The sequence below is a fragment of the Sus scrofa genome, chromosome 3 (assembly GCF_054392235.1).
Source record: "Sus scrofa isolate SSC_HxYL_T2T_F1_AM1 chromosome 3, Sscrofa_HxYL_maternal_Yorkshire_Landrace_v2.0, whole genome shotgun sequence".
NCBI classification, from domain to species: Eukaryota; Metazoa; Chordata; class Mammalia; order Artiodactyla; family Suidae; genus Sus; species Sus scrofa.
Window position 1 is genome coordinate 92,545,567 of NC_139385.1, and position 22,559 is coordinate 92,568,125.

Genomic DNA, 22,559 nt, shown 5'->3' on the forward strand with positions numbered 1-22,559 from the left:
ACTTAAGTAATTTCTGGAAGTGAGTGGGGAAGAGTACCCTAAGTCCAAACATTGAGTATATTAATCTGAACTAGAACAAGGTTTTTTGTTTTGTTTTTTCAGTGAAAATTTAAAAAGTTTTTAAGGTGAAAACTTGCATATACAGTGATATTAGTATGATGGAACATTTTATTGATTCATATGGAATTTTCCCTTATCACATTAATATTCTACAGTGATTCATGCAAACTTTCATGGCTAGGGGTCTAATCGGAGCTGTAGCCATTGGCCTTCAGCATAGCAGCAGCAACACTGGATCTGAGCTGCGTCTGCAACCTACACCGCAGCTCACGGCAACGCCAGATCCTTAACCCACTGAGCAAGGCCAGGGATCGAACCTGAAACCTCATGGTTCCTAGTCGGATTTGTCAGCCGCTGGGCCATGATGGGAACTCCGCAAATTTTCATGTAATTAAAGGGAAGACCCTAATAGTATGTGAAAAAATAGTATCAAAGCTGATACTCCTCAGAAATGCCTTCTTGTGCCTGCGGTGATTGGTTTACTGTCTTCAGGACCCCTATGTTTTCTACTTGTAGAGTTGTGTGAAGAAAGTAAGTGCAGAGTCATTAAGATGATGAATTCATGAGATTGGTAATATTTGATCTTTAATTTTTTGGAAATGATCTTTATTAGAATTGAATACCCTCTGGTACCTTCATATCAAAAGATGAAGCATGAACCTCTAGGTTTAAAGTTGGAGAAGGTTGACTGATACTGGTTAGTGCAAATGCCAACAGAGATTTAACTGTGTACTGTTTTTTTAAAGTTTAAATCAGACTTTTGTTAGTGTTCTGGTTAGTAAATTGATAGATTTTGAGTAGTCTGCTTCTAAAGTTTTATTGTTAGTCTTGTTTTGTTTTTTTCTTGTTTTTTAGGGCCGTACCCAAGGCAAATGGAGGTTCCCAGAAGCTACAGCTGCCAGCTTGCGCCACAGCCACAGCAACATCAGATCCAAGCTATGTCTGTGATCTACACCACAGCTCATGGCAACGCCAGAGCCTTAACGCACTGAGCGATGTCAGGGATTGAACCCATAAACTCATAGTTCCTAGTCAGATTTGTTTCCACTGCGCCTTGTTTTCTTTATTGTAAGATTTTATATCACATGAGCCTTCTCAGTAATGCTTACCTGACATAGTGGGAAATGCCTGTACAGGGAGATGAAATGTTTTCAGTATGATCCTCCTTGCTTTCAGTTACCTGATTTTTCAAAACTCTGCTCTCTCTGGTTCAGCATCTCCAGTGAGGAAAGATAGGCTTTTGGAGATAGTGGGGGTTGGGAGCAGGGCTGGGGGAATTGGGGGAGTGTCTGACTGCTTCTTAATGAGACTTTAATATTTCTTAGCCCCACTTTTGTTCGTAATTTCAGAGGTACTCAGTGTTTCCAATTCCTGAGACTTTCTGAGATTTTGTGGGACAGTATTAGCCTCAAATGAGTCATTAATTAAATAAACCAAATTTATTTTCTTTGGTGAAAGTAAAAAAAAAAAGTTACCGAAATATTTGTATTTGTAAATTAAGCTTTTTTAAAGTATTGGCTTTAATATTGGCTTAGCATTATTTATTCATAAATTAAAAGTTACTTTTCTAATTTTTTTCAGTATCAGATATAGAAGGTGGTGATGGACTACAGCTCAGAAAGGAACATACTCTCAAAATATTTGCTTATATCAATTCCTGGACACAGAGGTATGCATCTTTAGCTATTTCGAACACTAAATTTGTGAGTTGAATTTTAAATATACATTGTCACCTAATTTTCCTTTTAGGGTGTTAGTTTGTGTACATTTGTCATGAAGTGACAGAATAATTAGAATAAATTGAAGAATGAATTTGGAAAAGAGCATATATGGGTATGAGAGAAATGTCATATATGATGAAGGCATTGATAGCTTAAGGCATAATCTTTAGTGGAATTGTTGCTAGATTTTTTTTTTTTACTTGTTTAAAGCTTATCACAAAACAGATTCAGGTTTATTTCTTGCAGATGCCTTAGTAGGCTTAATTAAAGGTTCTTTGTTTTATGTTACCTGTCTACTTTATGTTATTTCAAGATTTCTCTCCTAAAAGAATTCTGGCTGCTGGCTGAGGGGAGGTTCTGTTAGATCTTTGTATTTCCAGGCTAAAAAGTGTACCTTTCGTACCTGTCATTTGTAGTTAATAAATGTTCGAGGCTATTGCTTATTTTCATTGTTTTAATGAACTTTATTTTTTAGAACAGTTTTAGACACTGTTGCTTTTGAATAGATCAATGTGTATTTTCTTTAATGCTCTACTTTTTATTTTGGCATTAAGAAATTTGACCATTGGAGTTCCTGTCATGGCTCAGTGGTTAATGAATCCATGTGAGAACCATGAGGTTGCAGGTTCGATCCCTGGCCTCTCTCAGTGGGGTAAGGATCTGGCTTTGCCTTGAGCTGTGGTGTAGGTTGCAGACTCGGCTCAGATCTGGTGTTGCTGTGGCTGTGGTGTAGGCCCTCGGCTACAGCTCCGATTCAACCCCTAGCCTGGGAACCTCCATATGCCGAGGGAAGCAGCCCTAGAACAGGCAAAAAGACCAAAAGAAAAAAAAAAAGAAAGAAATTTGACCATTGGGATATTGATTTTTTTTTTTTTTGCTTTTTAGGTCCATACTTGGGGCATATGAAGCTTCCCAGGCTAGGGGTCTAATCAGAGCTACAACTGCCGGCCTACTCCACAGCCACAGCAACATGGATCCGAGCCACATCTACGACCTACACCACAGCTCACAGCAACACCGGATCCTTAACCCACTGAGGGAGGCTAGGGATCGAACCTGCAACCTCATGGTTCTTAGATGGATTCGTTAACCACTGAACCACGATGGGAACTCCAAAAAAGTTAGCTTTTAAATAAAATAACTTTGTTAAGGTTGGATACTGTGGATTAGTAGTCCTTTCATGTGTTCAGCAGTTGCCAGGCCAGGGAAAATGTTGTTTCTATTGGACTACTTGTTGTTAGATAGAATTATGAAATCCAATAATTTATTTTTTGTTTAAAAAAAAATTTCTTGGCTGTGGCTTCAGTGTGCAGGAAATTCCTGGGCCAGGGATTGAACCTGTGCTATAGCTGTGACCTGAGCCATAGCAGTGGCAGTGCAGAGCCTTAACCTGTTTTAGGTCACCAGGGAACTCCTAAAATAACTTAATCTTGACATCATAGGTTTCTTGTGAATGTGTAGTTAGTATTCTTACTATATTAGTTGCTGCTACATATTTTATGCTAGTCATTTAGAAATTTTTTTTTTTTTTGGTCTTTTTTTTGTTGTTGTTGCTATTTCTTTGGGCCACTCCCGCGGCAAATGGAGGTTCCCAGGCTAGGGGTTGAATCGGAGCTGTAGCCACCAGCCTACGCCAGAGCCACAGCAACTCGGGATCCGAGCCGCGTCTGCAACCTACACCACAGCTCACAGCAACGCCGGATTGTTAACCCACTGAGCAAGGGCAGGGATCGAACCCGCAACCTCATGGTTCCTAGTCGGATTCGTTAACCACTGTGCCACGACGGGAACTCCTAGAAATTTTTTTCATTGCATTTTCTTTTTTTTTTTTTTTTCCCGCCATTGTATGTTCTTAAATGTAAGTGTACTCCACTCAGATGGGCAGCACATAACTCTGCTTGGGTAATAGTCTTATCAGGCTAGAAATAATAGGGGTAGGACTGAGAAGAAAATAGGATAAGCTCATATAGTGGAAGTGTCTATATGATATTGGTGTACAAATACAAGGAATATGTATAGAGTTAAAAAATAAAATGGTTAAAAAATGAGGCCTATAATAAAAAAAGTAATCTTATTTCCCTCCTTTCCTCCCATCACCTTTGGCCTTTATCTTCTTACTCTAATCTGTATTGATTTCTCACTAGGACTACTGAAACAGTTATCCTCAAATCATCCCTGAAAATAACTTTTGCTTTTCTGTTGCACTGTATCTCTAGTTTCCTGGATTCCATGCCGTGTTGATTGGTTTACTTCTTCTTTTTTTTTTTTTTTTTTTTTTGTCGTTGTTGTTGTTGCTATTTCTTGGGCTGCTCCCGCGGCATATGGAGGTTCCCAGGCTAGGGGTTGAATTGGAGCTGTAGTTGCCAGCCTACACCAGAGCCGCAGCAACTCGGGACCCGAGCCGTGTTTGCAACCTATACCACAGCTCATGGCAACGCCGGATCGTCAACCCACTGAGCAAGGGCAGGGACCGAACCCGCAACCTCATGGTTCTTAGTCGGATTCGTTAACCACTGCGCCATGATGGGAACTTCGGTTTACTTCTTATTTTGTTAGAACGACATCTTTTCTAAGAAGTACATGGGAGACAAGGTTTTTAGACCTTTATTGCCTAAAAAATGTGTCTTCTAACCTTACTTTTTATTGCTAATTTTTGCTGAATATGGAATTGTGGATAGGAAATTATTTTCTCTCAGAATTTTGTAAGTGTTGTTGTTGTATTTTAGCTTCCACTATCATTTTGGAGACATATTAGCTCTTTTCATTCCTAAACTTTTTTTTTTTTTGGCTGTGCCGTGATTCATGGAAGTTCCTGGCACAGGGATTTAACCTGTGCCACAGGAGCGACCCAGGCTGAGTTCAGGATACTGACAATGCCCGATCCTTAACCTGCTGTGCCATGAGAGAACTCCTCCTTCTTTATCACTGTTTTCACTCTGCCTAAAAACCTTGAGGATCTTTATCTCCATGGCTTCAGAATTTTGTTTTTTCTTCTTAATAGCCATATCTGTGGCATATGGAAATTACCAGGAGGCTAGGGGTTGAATTGGAGGTACATCTGCTAGCCAGCGCCAGATCCCTGAGCTGTATCTGTGATCTACATACAGTTCATAGCAACCCTCGGGATTCTTTAACCCACTGAGTGGGGCCAGGGATCGAACCTGTGTCCTCATGGATACTAGTCAGGTTCATTTCTGCTGAGCCACAATGGGAACTCCTGGCTTCAAAAATTTAATGATGATATGTGTTTTGGTGGGTTTTCAGTTCTGAAATTCTTTTTTTCTTTTTTTTTTGAGGGCCACACCCACGGCATATGGAGGTTCCCAGGCTAGGGGTCTAATTGGAGCTGTAGCCACTGGCCCACATCACAGCCACAGCAACATGGGATCTAAGCCACGTCTGCGACCTACACCACAGCTGACAGCAACGCCAGACCCTTAACTCAGTGAGTGAGGCCAGGGATTGAACCCGAAACCTCACGGTTCCTAGTTGGATTCATTAACCACTGAGCCATGACAGGAACAATTCTGAAATTTTTAAGAAAATTTATAATTTCATTTCCTGTATTTTCTGCTGTCTTTTTGGAACTCTTATACTTCCTTGATTGATGGCTTGTTTGTCTATTTCTCCCCATTATCTGTCTTTGTCTAGGTAGCTTTCTAGGAGATTTTTCCAGTTTTACTTCTGGATCTTCTGTTGAATTTTACAAATTGTAATTTTAATTGGTTTTTAAATTGTGAATGATACATACACAGAATGCATGTAATGCATATTTGTACTCGTTAAAGTATTCTGTCTTGTAATTGGAGTGCAGGGTTTTTTTTTGTTTGTTTTTGCTTTTTAGAGTCGAACATGTGGTACATGAAAGTTCCCAGGTGAGGTGTTGAATCGGAGCTACAGCTGTTGGCCTACACCTAAGCCACAGCAATGCCAGATCCTTAACCCACTGAGTGAGACCAGGGATTGAACCTGCATCCTCATGGATACTAGTTGAGTTCATAACCTGCTGAGCCCACAGCAGGAACTTCCTGGAGTGCATTTTTTAATAGTATTCTGTTCTTGTTTCAGTAATGCAGTATCTTTCATGTTTCTGAAGATTAAAAATTAATTAAAACCTTCTTTCTTCCTGCATTTTACCCACTTCCTCTGAATTTCTTTTTACTGTTTATGATCTCCCTTTGGTGATGCAGCTTTTTCTTGAAAGTCTTATTACCCTTAGCTATCCTTTCATGATTAGGAGAAGGCCACTGAAAGATGAATTGGAAAGCCTGGGTCAATGTAGCATCTCAGATGTTGACCACATTTATGATGGTCAAATGGTGAACAGACTTCATAATAGGATAAATGGGCTTTTCTATTAGACTCCTAATATTTTCCAAGTCTTTTACTTTGAGATTTGTTAGTCTGGTGGTTGGGCAGGGAAAAGGTACTTGAGGAGTTTAACCATTCAGTTATAATTTCACTTAATTCTTTGGCTTTCAGTTTGTTGTGTCTCTTCCTTCACTATTGTGTATTCCTGAGTTTATCTCGTTCACTTTATGTACAAAGAGAACTTGATTTCCTTGGGTCAAGTTGGAACGGTATCTGCAGGTTTTAAAGGTACCTTTCATTTAGTTCTTTTTTCTTTCTTTTTTTTTTTTTTTAGGGCTGCCTGGAGGCATATAGAGGTTCCCAGGCTAGGGGTTGAAGCCAAGCTGAAGCTGCTGGCCTACATCACAGCTACAGCAATGGCAGATCTGAGCTGCGTCTGTGTCCTACACCACAGCTCATGGCAACACTGTATCCTTAACCCCCTGAGCAAGGCCAGAGATCAAACCTTCCTCCTTATGCCTCCTGGTCAGATTTGTTTCCACTGAGTCACACGACTGGAACTCCTAGTCCTGTTTTTCACTCTGCTTTATTTCTGCTTTCAGAAGTATCTGAAGTTCTTTAGTACTGAGCTTTACAGTATTCTGTAGAGGGAATCTTTCATTTTGTTGTGGTCCCTTTTGCTGTGGTCCCTTTCTAGTTTGTTTATTTTTGTTGGTCTTTTTAGGGTGGAAAACACGGCATATGGAATTTCCCAAGCTAGGGGTCAAATTGGAGATGCAGCTGCTGGCCTATACCAAAGCTGAAACAACTTGGAATCCAAGCCAAGGCTGTGGCCTACTCCGCAGCTCAGAGTAGTACCAGATCCTTAACCCAGAGTGAGGCCAGGGATCCAACACAATTCCCCATGGATCCCAGTGGGTTTGTTACCGGCTGAGCCACAGCGGAAACTCCCACTTCCAAGTTTATTTATTCCACAGTGTCACTTATTTCCCTCTTTTTTTCTTTTTTGGCTGCACCGTGGCATACGGAGTTCCCATGCCAGGGATCAGATCCTAGCTGCAGTGGCGACCTAATCCACAGCTTTGGTAGTGCTGGATCCTTAACCCACAGTACCAGGCTGGGGATTGAATCCCCTCACAGTGTTCCTAAGACGCTGCTGAGCCCATTTTCTGCAGTGGGAACTCCCCTCCTTTTTCTTTTTCTTTCTTTCTTTTTTTTTTTTTTTTTCTTTTTTGGGCCATACCTGCCACATATGGAAGCTCCCAGGTTAGGGGTCATATTGGAACTACATCTGCCGGCCTACACCATAGCAACAAAGGATCCAAGCTATGTCTGGGCCCTACATGGCAATGCCAGATCCCTGACCCACTGAGTGAGGCCAAGGATTGAACCTGCATCCTCATGGACACTAGTTGGATTCTTTTCTGCTGTGTCACAACAAGGAACTCCATGAAAGTGATGTTTTTATTTAAAAAAAGACCAAACACTTTCCCCTTCTTGGATTGTGGGGTATGGATATAGGATATAGAGAGAAATGCTATATTGAGAATTCAAATACCTAGACTTCTCAGAATTGAATATACAATAAAGTGTATAATTTATATAATATGTAATGATTTTAAAGCGGTGTGTATGTTCACTTATCTTCTCAACTCTCCTTGAAACTCTCCTTGGAAACTCCTTGGAAACTCAGATTCATTTTCACTAAAGAGAGAGTCATGTCTGATTCTTTATTTTGAACTTGGTTTTTTCCTAAACCTAAAATAAGAAGCTGTTCATTAGATAAATGTTGAATAATGGGTTTATTTTTCTTGTAGAAATTGTGATCACAGAATTTTAAAACTGGAGAAAACCTTAGAGTTAAAATCACCTTCATTTTGCCACTGAGAAGAGTTCTGATGTATCATTTACGTATTTTCTTTGTAACAAAGTACTCCAAGAGTAGTGTTTTAAAACAAAAATTAACATTTATTTTCCTCAGAGATACATTTATTATCTCAGTTATAAACATTTATTATTTATTGTATTGGGAGTGGTTTAGCTGGTTGGTTTTGGTTTGGATTTTTTTTTTTTTTTTTGCTTTTTAGGGTCGTCCCGTGGCATATGGAGGTTCCCAGGCTGAGGGTTGAATATAAGCTGTAGCCACATGCCTACTCCCCACCGCAGCCTCAGCCACATCAGATCTGAGCCGCTTCTGTGACCTACGCCACAGCTCATGGCAATGCCAGATCCTTACCCACTGAGCGAGGCTAGGGATCGAACCCACAACGTCATGGTTCCAAATTGGATTTGTTTCTGCCGCGCCGCCACTACGGGAACTCCTGATTTGGATTTCTGAAAAAGATTTTAGTCAAGATTTGGCTAGGTTATAGTTTTCTTTGCATGACCTTAAGTGAGCCTGGAGGATCTGCTTCCCTGTTCACTTCCACAATTGGTAAGTTGGCGCTGGTTGTTTGTGGGAGTTTTTTTCTCATGTGAACTTGGCCCGGGTCTCCTTGGGTGGCTTACATGATAACTGGCTTCTCCTTGAGTGAATGCTCCAAAAAAGAGCAAGGTAGAAGTGGTGATGTCTTTTATGACCTAGGTTCAGATGTCACACTGTCATTTCTGCTACATTCCATTCATTAGAAGCCAGTCATTAAGGCCAGTCCACACTTAAGGGGAGGAAAATTGGGCTTCACCTTTATAAAGGGAAGAGTATTAAAGAATTGTGGCCATACCCAAATCTGCACACTTGGAGAAATGAAGTTATTCTTACATGGACATAAAGGAATTCGGTGATCTGTTTGGTACAATATGGATGTTCTGATTTGTTTTGGTAATATGACTAGGTGCAAATTGTAAGCGATAGTTTTTAACTGTTTTCTGTCATTGGATACAGTAAAATTGGGTACTTTGATATCATTTACTTAATTGATTCACCAGACCTCTTTGATTATCCACAATATGCCAGGCATTGTGCTACTAACAACATGTCTAAGAGAACTGGATTTTCATGTAACAATTACTGATTCTTACTTGTTTTATTTTCATTTTCTGCTGGATCTGAAGTGAAACTGTGTGTGTGTGTGTGTGTGTGTGTGTGTGTGGTGTGTGTATAGTGTGTGTGTCTTGTTCCTAAAGACTTTTGGTATATGCCAGATAAGGCGTGGATATCTCTCCTAAGTAGCATTCAAGCAAATTATTATTAATTATTAATAAATAAAATTACTAATTTTAATTTTTTTCTTTTTAGGGTTGTGCCTGTGGCATATGGAAGTTCCCGGGCTAGGGGTTGAATTGGAGCTTCAGCTGCTGGCCTACCCCACAGCCACAGCAATGCTAGAACTGAGCCTGAACCCGAATCCCTCATGGATACTAGTTGGGTTCTTCACTGCTGAGCCACAATGGAAACTCCAAATTATTAATTTTAAAATGTAGCTTTTTTATTAGTTGACAAAATCCCTTATGTAAAATCAGTTAGGTTTACTATTAAGGTATTTTGAGTCAGTTTCCTTATATTCACTAAACATGTATTGAGTCTTAGTACTTACAGAAGCAAAGATATAGTCACAATTCTTGTTCTTAAATAGTGCTTTGTGTAGAGGGACAGATAAATGCATAAATAAAACCGAAGATGATAGCTGTCAACCTAATATGGTGACTTTTTACAAGTACTAGTTTTTGGTGTGATACTATGTTTTTAAAGTTCTTGTGCTCCTCTGTCAGAAAGGAGGAAATAAAAATTATTCATAAAATATTTTGGTATTTACTTTTTAAATATTATTTATTAAAAAGATATAATTAGGAGTTCTCTCATGGTCCAGTGGGTTAAGGACCTGGCGTTCATGTGGGGCTTGGGAAGCTGCTGTGGCATGGGTTCAGTCCCTGGTACAGGAACTTCCACATGCCAAAAGCATGGCCCAAGGAAAGAAAAAAATGATATAATTGTTGCCTCTTGAGGAAGTATTGATTATTGAAAATTTTTTTTTTTCTGTTACAGGCAATGTCTATGCTGCTTCAAAGAATATAAGCATCTGGAGATTTTTAACCAAGTAGTGTGTGCACTTATTAACTTAGTGATTGCCCAAGTTCAAGTGCTCCGGGACCAGCTTTGTAAACATTGTACTACTATTAACATAGATTCCACGTGGCAAGATGAGAGTAATCAAGCAGAAGAACAACTGAACATAGAAAGAGAGTGTAATGAAGGAAGTACAGAAAGACAAAAATCAGTAGAAAAAAAATCAAACTCTACAAAAATTTGTAATCTGACTGAGGAGGAATCTTCAAAGGGCTCTGATCCTTTTAGTTTATGGAGTACAGATGAGAAAGAAAAACTCTTACTTTGTGTGGCAAAAATTTTTCAAATTCAGTTTCCCTTATATACTGCTTACAAGCATAATACTCATCCTACTATAGAGGTATGTAAAAATAGGTATTGTAAAATTTAAGTACTACCAAGTCATTATTATGTTGGTAATTTCTCACTTAGGAACAGATATGAAGATAGTCATTAATGATGGGAAAATTATAAAAATCACTTGTTAAAAATTATTCCTGATTTCTCCAGACTATTTCTTTAGCAACGTGTATTGAACATTTGCTCATCATGGTTCTATCAAGGAAAGATTTATAAATTGAACTCAGAAAAACTAAACCGTCAGTTGATAACATTTTGATGTAGATCTGTGCTCTACTTACTGTGACTCTTTCAAATATGTGAGGAAAAAGCATATAGAATTTTGTTTCATTCTCAGAAACATAGGTTAACAGAATTTGGAATTCTGTTTGTAGAGAAAAAAATGCTGAACAAATTATCTGATATGTTGTAGTAATAAATGCTAAACAAATTATCTGTAATTACTGCTTTTTTTTTTTTTTTTTTTTTTTTGCCATTTCTTGGGCCTCTCCCGCAGCATATGGAGGTTCCCAGGCTAGGGGTCCAATCTGAGCTGTAGCCACCGGCCTTCGCCAGAGCCACAGCAACTCGGGGATCTGAGCCGTGTCTGCAACCTACACCATAGCTCACAGCAACACCGGATCCTCAACGCACTGAGCAAGGCCAGGGATTGAACCCGCAACCTCATGGTTGCTAGTTGGATTCGTTAACCACTGAGCCGCTACTGAAACTCCTGTAATTACTGCTTTTTAATAACAATAGTATTTTCTTTTGTAAATGAAGATATTTGACCCATTCCAGTAGTGATTTTTTTTTTTTTTTTCCTCCCTCCCTCCCTCTTCCACCAGTGATATTTTTACAAGCCTTTGAAACATATTGGTAACCTGTCTTGGGTTAATTTAGATAATGGCATTTCTTTCTACACATAGCAGGAGTTGAAATAGTTATGTGATAATGTATTATAATAATGGCTTAAAACAACAGTGATTTATTTCTCATGATTCTGTGGATTGACTGGGCAATTCCTTTTTTTGTGTGGCCTCACTTAGGCAGTTAGGTTTACCTTGAGAGTTGAACAGGTTTGAAAGTCGAAAATGGCCTCACTCACATTTCTGATAGTGATGGCTATTGTATAGGGCTCCTTGAATTTTTCTCTGCATGACCTGGTGTTTTCCACTACGGTAGACTGACTCCCTTGCATGGTAGTCTTAGCATCGATCCAGCAAAAGTGGAAGCTATAGGGTCGCTTATAAGATAGAGCACTGAAATGACACAGTATCCACTTTGCCACATCAAGTTGGATGAAGCAGTTCACAAGGGCATTTCACATCAAAGGGGTGTCAAGTAGACTCCATCTCTAGGTGAGAGGAGAGGTAAAGTTTCATTTTATTTTCTTTGTTTCTTTATGGCTGTACCCACAGCAAGTGGCTCAGGTTGCTGCTGTGCTGCTGTGGCTCAGGTTGGATCACTGGCCTGGGAACTTGAACATGCTTTGGGTGCAGCCAAAAAAAAACTTGGATAAAGTTATAGAAATACTAAATCTACCCCCCACCCCGGCTGTGCCCATGGTATGTCGAATTCCCTGGCTAGGGATCAAATCTGCATGACAGCAGTGGCCTGAGCCACTGCTGGATCCTAACTTGCTGCACCACAAGGGAGCTCCTAGTTTGGTTTTGTTTAGCTTTTTTTTTTTTTTTTTTTTTGTCTTTTTTTGTTGTTGTTGTTGTTGTTGTTGCTATTTCTTGGGCCGCTCCCGCGGCATATGGAGGTTCCCAGGCTAGGGGTTGAATCGGAGCTGTAGCCACCGGCCTACGCCAGAGCCACAGCAACGCAGGATCCGAGCCGCGTCTGCAACCTGCACCACAGCTCACGGCAACGCCGGATCGTTAACCCACTGAGCAAGGGCAGGGACCGAACCCGCAACCTCATGGTTCCTAGTCGGATTCGTTAACCACTGCGCCACGACGGGAACTCCTAGCTTTGTTTTTTGGCTGTGTCTGCAAGATGCAGAAGTTCCCAGGCCAAAGATGGAACCTGTGCCACAGCTGTAACCAGAGCCACCGTAGTGATAATGCCAGATCCTTAACCTGCTATGCCGCAAGGGAATTCCACACTATTTTGTTCTTAAAATCAGTTTCTTCATCAGTTTTTTAAAATTATTTTTAAAAATTGTGATCTCCAGAGATCCTGTTGTGGCTTAGTGGAAACAAAACCAACTAGTATCCATGAAGATGCTGGATCCATCCCTGTCCCTGCTTGATGGGTTAAGGATCCGGCGTTCCCACAAGCTGGCTCTGGCTTTTGATTCACCCCCTAGCCTGGGAAATGGCGTATGCCACAGGTATTGCCCCCCCCAAAGCAAAACCAAAATTTTTGATGTCCAAAGGTCGGCATAATTTCTATACTTTCTCCTTGTACGGGGAATAAAATACCACATTAATGTTCTTAAGGATCATTCCACATGATTGAATGCAATGGCTTCATGAGGTCTTTAGGTAAAATTGTGATAAGAAACACTTAGATATAATAAAGGAGGAATCTTTTACAGAATTCTATATTCTTTTACAGAATTCTAGTCTTATATAGAATTTCTGGATGCTTCTTTAATATTATTCTTTTCATAATAGTTTTATCCCAAGTTCCTAATATCTTAGTAATAATCTATTACACGTATTTTAAAGTTTCTAGTTTCTGTCTTTGTGGCCATGCTTCAGAGGGTCTCAGATCAAAACCTTGATGTAGTATACATATATAAAATTATGTGTCTGTCTGTATATAAATACACACAGATATCTTAAGAAAACTATTATTTACTATGCAGTGCAATAGTAATAAGGACTTTCTTTTTTGGCCTTGCTTTCAGCATGTGGAAGTTCCTGGGCCAGAGATTGAACCCAAGCCACACTTGTGACCTACATCACAGCTGTGACAACACCAGATTCTTAACCTGCTGCACCACCACGGGGGAACATCCTAGAGATTTTGAATCCCATCTTTTTACAAGGAAGTAGTCCATCCAGTCTTTCCCTCAGACTTCCATATGCTTCCTTTCATGATAAGGCTTTTGTGTTTAAATTTGTATTTTTTTGAGGGATGTAAATTGGCCAAGACTCTAGGAGAAGATTCAGTACTCCTGTGTTAACCTTTTTGTTTTTTTTCATTGAGGGAGGGCAGTTCTTTTTAGGTCTGCACCTCTAGCATATGGAAGTTCCCAGGCTAGGGGTCGAATTGGAGTTGTAGTCACCAGCCTACTCTACAGCCACAGCAGTGCAGGATCTGAGCCACATCTTTCACCTACACCATAACTCATGGCAACGCTGGATCCTTTAACTCACTGAGCAGGGCCAGGGATCAAACCCTGTGTCCTCATGGATACTATTTGGTTTTGTTAGCTTGAGCCACAACAGGAACTCCTCCTGTGTTAGCTTTTTGATAGCTGTGACTTAAACTACTATCCTTAATTTATACAAGAGGAAACTGACTTTCAGAGGTTAAAAATTTTGGTGAGATTTGCATAGCATATTGCGGAGAGTTCTAGAATTCAGGTGTTACTCTACTTCATTACATTTGAATTGTTCAGAACTGATGGCTGTAACTGTCCATTGCCATTAGTAAAATGGGAATTTGGAGTCCTCCTCCCTTCCTGTCATCATCCTTCTTTGCCTCCTGTTGAAGTTGATAATTTTAAAGATGCAGTAATTTAAAATGCGTGATATTAATTAAGGGTGAGAGTTTTTTGGAGGGGCCAGTGGCATTTTTTTTCTTAATCATGAATAATACTAAGAAATGAAGTATTGCTCTAGTGTAAGTTTTTTTCCCTATAGCAAAATGAGTATAAAAAGTGTGAAAAAAGGGAGTTCCCTTGTGGTGCATTGGGTTAAGGATCCAGTGTTGTAGCAGCTCAGGTTACTCCTGTTGTGTGGGTTCAGTCCTGTCCTGGGAACTTCCACATGCTGTGGGCTCAGCCAAAAAAAAACAAAAACAAAAACAAAACAAAAAAAATTTGCAGAGAGAAACCACTGCCGTTCTGTTAAAGGATGATCAGGCAGATTGAATATATACATTGTTGTTTTATAGTCCAAATTTCTGAATCTAGGCTGGTTTTTTCTTGCTCCTTTTTTTTTTTTTTTTTTTTTTGTTGTTGCTTTTTAGGGCCACTCCCACGGCACATGGAGGTTCCCAGGCTAGAGGTCCATTCGGAGCTGCAGCTGCCAGCCCATGCCTCAGCCACATCCGAGCTGCGTCTGTGACCTAAATATATTCCACAGCTCACGGCAATGCTGGATCCTTAACCCACTGAGCAAGGCCAGGGCTTGAACACGCAACCTCATGGTTCCTAGTTGGATTCGTTTCCACTGTGCCTTAATGGGAACTCCTCTTTGCTGCTTTCCGTTGACTTTTTAATTTAAAAAAATTTAAAATTTAGGAGTTCCTGTCGTGGTGCAGTGGTTAACTAGTGGTTAATGAGTGATCCCTGGCCTCACTCAGTGGGTTAAGGACCCAGCATTGCCGTGAGCTGTGGTGTAGGTTGCAGACACGGCTTGGATCCTGCGTTGCTGCAGCCGTGGTGTAGGCCAGTGGCTACAGCTCTGATTGGACCCCTAGCCTGGGAACCTCCATATGCCGTGGGAGTGGCCCTAGAAAAGGCAAAAAGACAAAAAACAAAATTAAAATTTACCCTTTATGCTTTAAATATATGCCTAAATTATATACTTCTAAAAGTAAATACGTTTTAATATATTCCTAGGAGTTTTACAATCTTCATTACTGTCTAATTCCAATCTTCACTGCTATCTAATTCCAATACCAGGGCCTTCTTTTTAAGCAAAAATCTTACTCCTAATCCACTGGCCTTCAATTCTTCATGGTGGCATCATGGAGCAGTCTTTGCTTAATTAGGTACAGAATTGCTTTCTAGTTACTTATTTCTCTTTTAAAGTAATAGGCAAATTCATCTATTTAATTCTAGATTATTTAGTAAATGTGAGGTTTTGGAAAAATATAAAAACTTTAATTTTTTTTTCTTTTTATGGCCGAACCTGTGGCATATGGAAGTTGCTATGCCAGGGGTCAAATAAGAGCTGCAGCTGAGGCCTGTGCCACAGCAACACCAGATCTGTGCAGCATCTGCGATGTAGGCTGCTTAACCTGCTAAGCCACAATGGGAACTCCTAAAAGTTCCTTTTTTTTTTTTTTTTTTTTCTCAGGGCTGCACTCTCAGCACATGGATGTTTCCAGGCTAGCTGCAGCTGCTGGCCTATAGCACAGCCACAACAACAGGAGATCTGAGCCGGGTTTGCAACCCACACCAAGCTCATGGCAATACTGGATCCTTAACCCCCTGAGCGAGGCAGGAGATTGAACCTGCGTCCTCATAGATACTAATCAGATTCATTTCCGCTGAGCCATGTTGGGAACTCCTCCTAAAAATTCTTGCTAGGTTTCAAGACCTTTTCAGGGATCATCTATCAAGAGAGCTTTTAGAAGAATGATGATGGTTTAGCCTTTAGCAAGACTTCCTAGTGTTGCTTCTAGTATTGTTACCTACAAATGTATGTTAACTCTTTAAATACTATTTAAAATGAGGCTATAACAACACCCTTAGGGTGGTGGCTTCATGTATCCAGAATAGAAATATGAAATGGTAAAACAGATCTTCTGAGTCACCGCAATAGATATAATCAAGTCCGTGAGTAACATTTTTCAAATCATAATAGAGTTCTCTTACGAGATTTTCTAGCTGGGTCCATGTCAGGCACCAGAAATCTTAACTCTGATCTAATATTTCAACATGATTCATCTGCTCCATGAATCTGTATTTAATAATACCACAAGAGTATTCTGTGTTTTTGAAAAACAAAAGATTTGTTAAGAATAAACTTAAAACTTTGTAGCTCTGGTAGTAGAGGTTTGGGAATACATATAAGGAGGTTTAGTATACTTAATGTGACAAGTGTTTTTACCTCTTAGGACAGTTTTTGATTATTCTGAAATGTTCTGAGAGTTTTATGTGTGATCTCAATCAGTTGTTTTCAAACTGTATTTCAGGAGTTGAACTTAATTATATTAAAACAGGTAACAGTGAAGAATGAATGGGTTCCCTTTACAGCTAACATTTTTGAGATGAAAGTGAACTTTCTGGTTATAAAAGTACCACGTTGAATATGACTAAAAACACAGACTAGAAGTTCCTGTTGTGGCTCAGTGGTAGTGAACCCAACTAGTATCCATAAGGATGCGAGTTTGATCCCTGGCTTCGCTCAGTGGGTTAAGGAGCCAGTGTTGCCAAGATATATGATGTAAGTTACAGATGTGGCTCATCCTTTGTGGCTGTGGCAGCTGCACCTCTGCTTGGACCCCTAGCCCCAAGTGTGTCCCTAAAAAGACCAAACAAACAAACACACAAAAACTTCCAAAACTATACAAAATTCGAAGAAAGCCTAGAGACTCTTTCTCTATCCTCTCAAAAAAAATTTATGACACTAGTTCACATGTTTTCTGACATTTAAAAAACTATGAAAATCAGATCATGTTCTTTTTTGTTTTTAACAAATGTAATACAAGCTGTTATCATTCTATGCCTGTGCATATAGATTCATCTTATTTTTAACAGCATTTTAAGGGTATACTTTACATACCATAAAAATCACTTGTTTAAAGTATACATTATTTTTCATAAATTTATGAAGCCCTGAAACCATTACTGCATTTCAATTTGAGAACTTTTTTATCATCCCCAAAACATTATTCCTCATGCCATTTCACTTTATTATTTTCGAAGGCTACATAGGACTCTAAATATTGATGCCACCATTTATTTAGTCATCCTATTGATGAATATTGAAGTTGTTTCTGATTTTGAGATGTTATATAAATAATTTCAGTGATCATCATTATACATATATTTTCTAGCACTTCTTTAACTAGTTGTTTACAGTAAATAACTAGGGGATGAATTGCTGTGTCAAAGGTAATGTGCATTTTTTAAAAAATTGCAATATAGTTGATTTACAATGTGTTAATTTCTGCTACGCAGCAGAGTTATTCAGTAATGCTCTTTTTTAAAAGTATTTTTTCCAGTATAGTTTTTCATAGTATGTTGAATATGGTTCTTTGTGCTACAGAACCATAGCTCTTTGTTTAGCCCCTCCGTGTGTAATGGCTTACATCTGCTAGCCCCAAACTCCAGCTCTGTCCTCCTCCATCCCCCTCCCCCTTGGCAACCACAAGTTTGTTCTCCCTGTCCAGGAATCTGTTTCTGTTTTGTGGATAGGTTTATTTGTGTCATACTGTAGATTCCACATATAAGTGATATCATATTGTATTTGTCTTTCTCTTTCTGAGTTACTTCACTTAGTATGAAAATCTCTTGTTCCATCCATGTTGCTGTGAATGGCATTATTTCATTCTTTTTTATGGTGAAGTAGTATTCCATTGTATATATGTACCACATCTTCTTAAGCCATTCATGTCCACCCCCCCCGAGGAAAAATTTAGAAACTTTGTGTTTTCAAAGCATAGTCTCCACAAATTCAGCACAACATGAAATGTTAATAGTAGACATGATAGAAATATATTAAATATGAATTTAATTTTTGGCATGTAAAAATTTTTTGATTTAGATCCATTCATCTATTGATGGACATTTAAGTTGTTATGAATAGTGCTGCTATGAACATAGGCATGTTCTTATTTTTGAATTATAGTTTTGTTGGGATATATGTCCAGGAGTGGAATTGCTGGATCATACAGAAGTTCTATTTTTAGTTTTCTGAGGAACCTCCATACTGTTTTCCATAGTGGATGGACCAACTTAAATTCCCACCAGCAGTGTAGGAGGGCTCCCTTTTCCTCATGTCTTTTCCAGCATTTGTTTTTTGTAGACTTTAAAAAAAAATTTTTTTGTCTTTTTGTTATTTCTTGGGCTGCTCCCGCGGCATATGGAGGTTCCCAGGCTGGGGGTCAAATCGGAGCTGTAGCCGACGGCCTACGCCAGAGCCACAGCAACGTGGGATCCGAGCTGCGTCTGCAACCTACACCACAGCTCACGGCAATGCCGGATCCTTAACCCACTGAGCAAGGGCAGGGACCGAACCCGCAACCTCATGGTTCCTAGTCGGATTCGTTAACCACTGCGCCATGATGGGAACTCCCAGACTTTTTATTTTGACGTAATTTTTTGCCTTTTAGGGCCGAAGGTGCAGCATATGGAAGTTCCCAGACTAGGGGTTGATTCGGAGCTGCAACTGGCTCCCTTTGCCACAGCCACAGCAACACCAGATCGAAGCTGTGTCTGCGAACTACATACACCACAGCTCACAACAATGCCAGATCTTTAACCCACTGAGCAGGGCCAGGGATCAAACCCGAATCCTGATACTAGTCTGGTTCATTACCACTGAGCCACAATGGGAACTTCCTGTTATTTGAAGATTCAATGATGGCCCTTCTGACCTATACGAAGATGGTATTTAACTGAAGTGGTTTTTTTTGGTTTTTTTTTTTTGTTTGTTTGTTTTGTCTTTTTGCTATTTCTTGGGCCGCTCCTGCAGCATATGGAGGTTCCCAGGCTAGGAATTGAATTGGAGCTGTAGCCACAGGCCTACACCAGAGCCACAGCAACATGGGATCCGAGCCGCATCTGTGACCTACGCCACAGCTCATGGCAACCCCGGATAGTTAACCCACTGAGCAAGTGCAGGGATCGAACCCGCAACCTCATGGTTCCTTGTCGGATTCGTTTACCACTGCGCCATGACAGGAATTCCTCTAACTGTAGTTTTGATTTGCATTTCTCTAATGATTAGTGATGTTGAACACTTTTTTCTGTACCTGTTGACCATTTGTATTTCTTCTTTGGAGAAGTGTCTGCTTAGGTCTTCTGACTTTTTTTTTTTTTTTTTTTTTGGTCTTTTTAGAGGTGCATCTGCAGCAGATGGAGGTTCTCAGCCTAGGGGTCCAGTCGGAGCCATAGCCACTGGCCTGCGCCACAGCCACAGCAACACAGGATCCGAGCTGAGTCTGTGACCTACACCACAGCTCACAGCAATGCCTGATCCTTAACCAACTGAGTGAGACTAGGGATCGAACCTTTGTCTCTATGGATGCTAGTCGGGTTTCTTAAACTGCTGAGCCACGACGGGAACTTCATCTTCTGACTATTTTTTTGATGGGATTGTTTGTTTTTTTATTTTTGAATTATATGAGCTGTTTGTATATTTTGGAAATTAAGCCCTTTTCAGTTGGATCATTGGCAAAGATTTTCTCCCATTTTTGTAGGTTTTTTCCTTTTATTTATGGTTTCCTTTGCTGTGCATTGAATTTGGTCCCATTTGTTTATTTTTGTTTTTATTTCTATTGCCTTGGGAGACCGACCTAAGAAAACACTGGTATCATGTTTGCTTTGGCAGCACATATACTGTAATTGGAACAATACAAAGAAGATTAGCGTGGCTCCTGAGTGAGGATGACATGCAGATTTGTCATATTTTTATAGAATGATTGGCCAGTGAGGACCTGCTCTATAGCACAGGGAACTCTACCCAGTATTCTGTGATGGTCTAGGGGAGAAGAACCCAAAAAAGAATGCATGTGTGTACATGTATAACTGACTTGCTTTATTGTACAGTAGAAATTATCACAATATTGTAAATCAGCTATACTTTAATAAAACTTTAAAAATGGGAAAAAATGAAAACAGTGGTTTGATCTATGTCAGTGAATGTTTTGCCTTTGACCTCTTCTGGGAGTTTTATGTTACTAGGTCTTAGGTTAAAAGGAATGTACATTTTAAATGTTGATAGGTGTTACCAAATTACCCTCCAACAAAGTCAAAGTCATACCAGCTTATACTTACACCAACAGTGGATGAGTGTCCTTTCAAGTATTTTAAATCCTATATGTGGAGAGCTCATCGTGGACCTTTTTTTTTTTTTTGGCTGTGCCTGCCACATGTAGAATTCTTGGGCAAGGTAATCAGACTAGCACTGCTGTAGTAACAGGATCCTTAACCTGTTGCACCACAACAGAAATTCTCATTGTGGAATTTTTAGTATACCTATAGAGAATTTCAGAGCAAAGTTTCAAAACCACTTAGCTAAGTTAAGATGTATTTAGGAATTAACCTGTTTTAAGAAATCGTTTTTGGCAAAATAATGTGTAGCACATATTGTAGAATGATTTCTTTAGAGAAGAGTTAAAATATACTATAGAGATGAATCTGAATCATTAGTTTTAGTAGGAATAATACTGTTCATCATGAGAAGCAATTGCAAAATCTGAGTTTTTTTGAAATCACTCTTAAGAAAATTATAGTTTTTAAAGATTGTCGTATAGTAGTTTGATGTAACTATTTATCTTTTTTTTTTTTTGGATCAGGATATATCAACGCAAGAAAGCAACATATTAGGGGCATTCTGTGATATGAATGTAAGTGTTTATCTTTTTTCATTCTTAGGTTAATGGAAAATTTCATTGTTTTTATGTCTTTTGAGTTTATGTCTGAAGAGTATCTTTCCTATACTTGTAATAAAATGAGTTATTCCAGACAAGTTTTAAAATAACATATTTTCATTTTTTCTTCAGGATGTAGAAGTACCTTTGCATTTGCTTCGTTATGTATGTTTGTTTTGTGGGAAAAATGGCCTTTCTCTCATGAAGGATTGCTTTGAATATGGAACTCCTGAAACTTTGCCATTTCTTATAGCACATGCATTTATTACAGTTGTATCTAATGTAAGTATTGTTTGGAATTGGTTTTAATCCTGGAAACAAAGTCTATTATTTTATTAATGAATTTATTTTTTCCTTCTTTTTTTTAGGGCCACACCCATGGCATATGGAGGTTCCCAGGCCAGGGGTCCAATCAGAACTGTAGCCGCTGGCCTACGCCAATGCCACAGCAAGATGGGATCCTTAACCCATGAGCAAGGCCACGGATCAAACCCATATCTTCGTGGATGCTAGTTGGGTTTGCTAACTGCTGAGCCATGATGGGAACTCCCAAAGTCTGTTTTTGTTTTTGTCTTTTTAGAGCTGCACCTGAGGCATATGGAGGTTCCCGGGCTAGGGGTCTAATCGGAGCTGTAGCTGCCGGCCTACGCCACAGCTACAGCAACGCCAGATCTGAGCCACGTCTGCAGTCTATACCACAGCTTACGGCAACACTGGATCCTTAACCCACTGATCAAGGCTAGGGATCGAACCCGCAACCTCATGGTTCCTAATTGGATTCATTTCCGCTGTGCCACTATGGGAACTCCCCAAAGACTGTTATTTTAATAATATAATTTTATGTCCAGAAAAGATAGGTTTTGAGTGATTTGCATGTATAATACTGTTTTTTTTTTTTGGATTATATTTTTTAAAAAATTGAGTACATCTTTTTAAAAAAGTATTTCTTATAATTAAATTGAAATTTGTATAAGGTAATGAATTTAAGCTAAATAGGTAAATTCAGCCACCTACCACTTTTATCTAAAATACGAGATAGGGGAATTCTGTGGTGTCCTAGTGGTTAAGGACTGGGGATTGTGGCTGCTGTGGCTTGAGTTATTGCTATGGCTTGGGTTAAGTTTCTAACTTGGGAACTTCCCCAGGCCAGGGGCACAGTCAAAAGAAATAATAATAAAATAAAAGATAGGTAGAAGCACAGAAATCTTATGTTGATTTTAATTTTCCTTGCCTGGGATTTTGTGCTGGGGAATTTTTGGCTTTTTAGAGTCCTTTGTTCCTTAAATGATAGTTAGCCTAGCCTCAGGTACTTCTATAGTATGTCTGATTTCCTGTATATTATAAGTAAATATCTAACATTTCTTTTGTCTTATAAAGAAGGTAATTCTTTTGTATGTTGTGAATGTCAGTTACTATAAAGCACAAGTGTGGAAGCAGAAAGAAATACTTTTTACTGCCTATATATTTAACCTATGAAAACCTTCTGTTGTCATTTTATTTAAAAAATTTTTTTTGTCTTTTTATCTTATTAGGGCTGCACCCACGGCATATGAAATTTCCTAGGATAGGGGTCCAGTTGGAGCTACAGCTGCTGGCCACAGCCACAACAACAGCAACTTGGATTCCTAGCCATG

At 39.4% G+C, this 22,559-nt stretch overlaps 1 protein-coding gene, 1 long non-coding RNA gene and 1 pseudogene across 11 annotated transcripts in view; all 3 read left to right on the plus strand.

Annotated features, from left to right (window-relative positions):
- Positions 1-22,559, plus strand: part of LOC146404771 (uncharacterized) — a 1,009,186-nt gene that overhangs the window by 676,360 nt on the left and 310,267 nt on the right. The window lies entirely within an intron of this gene.
- Positions 1-22,559, plus strand: part of USP34 (ubiquitin specific peptidase 34) — a 256,731-nt gene that overhangs the window by 38,830 nt on the left and 195,342 nt on the right. For all 10 annotated transcript variants that reach the window (XR_014841823.1, XM_085019077.1, XM_021087501.2 and 7 more), the window contains 4 exons: positions 1,642-1,729; positions 10,075-10,495; positions 20,851-20,901; positions 21,058-21,207. Coding sequence is in view for 9 of the 10 variants with exons in the window: in XM_021087496.2 (XP_020943155.1) it covers positions 1,642-1,729; positions 10,075-10,495; positions 20,851-20,901; positions 21,058-21,207 (710 nt within the window). In the remaining variant the exon portion in view is untranslated. The remainder of the gene's footprint in view (positions 1-1,641; positions 1,730-10,074; positions 10,496-20,850; positions 20,902-21,057; positions 21,208-22,559) is intronic.
- On the plus strand, positions 19,872-19,965 carry LOC146404775 (U6 spliceosomal RNA; annotated as a pseudogene).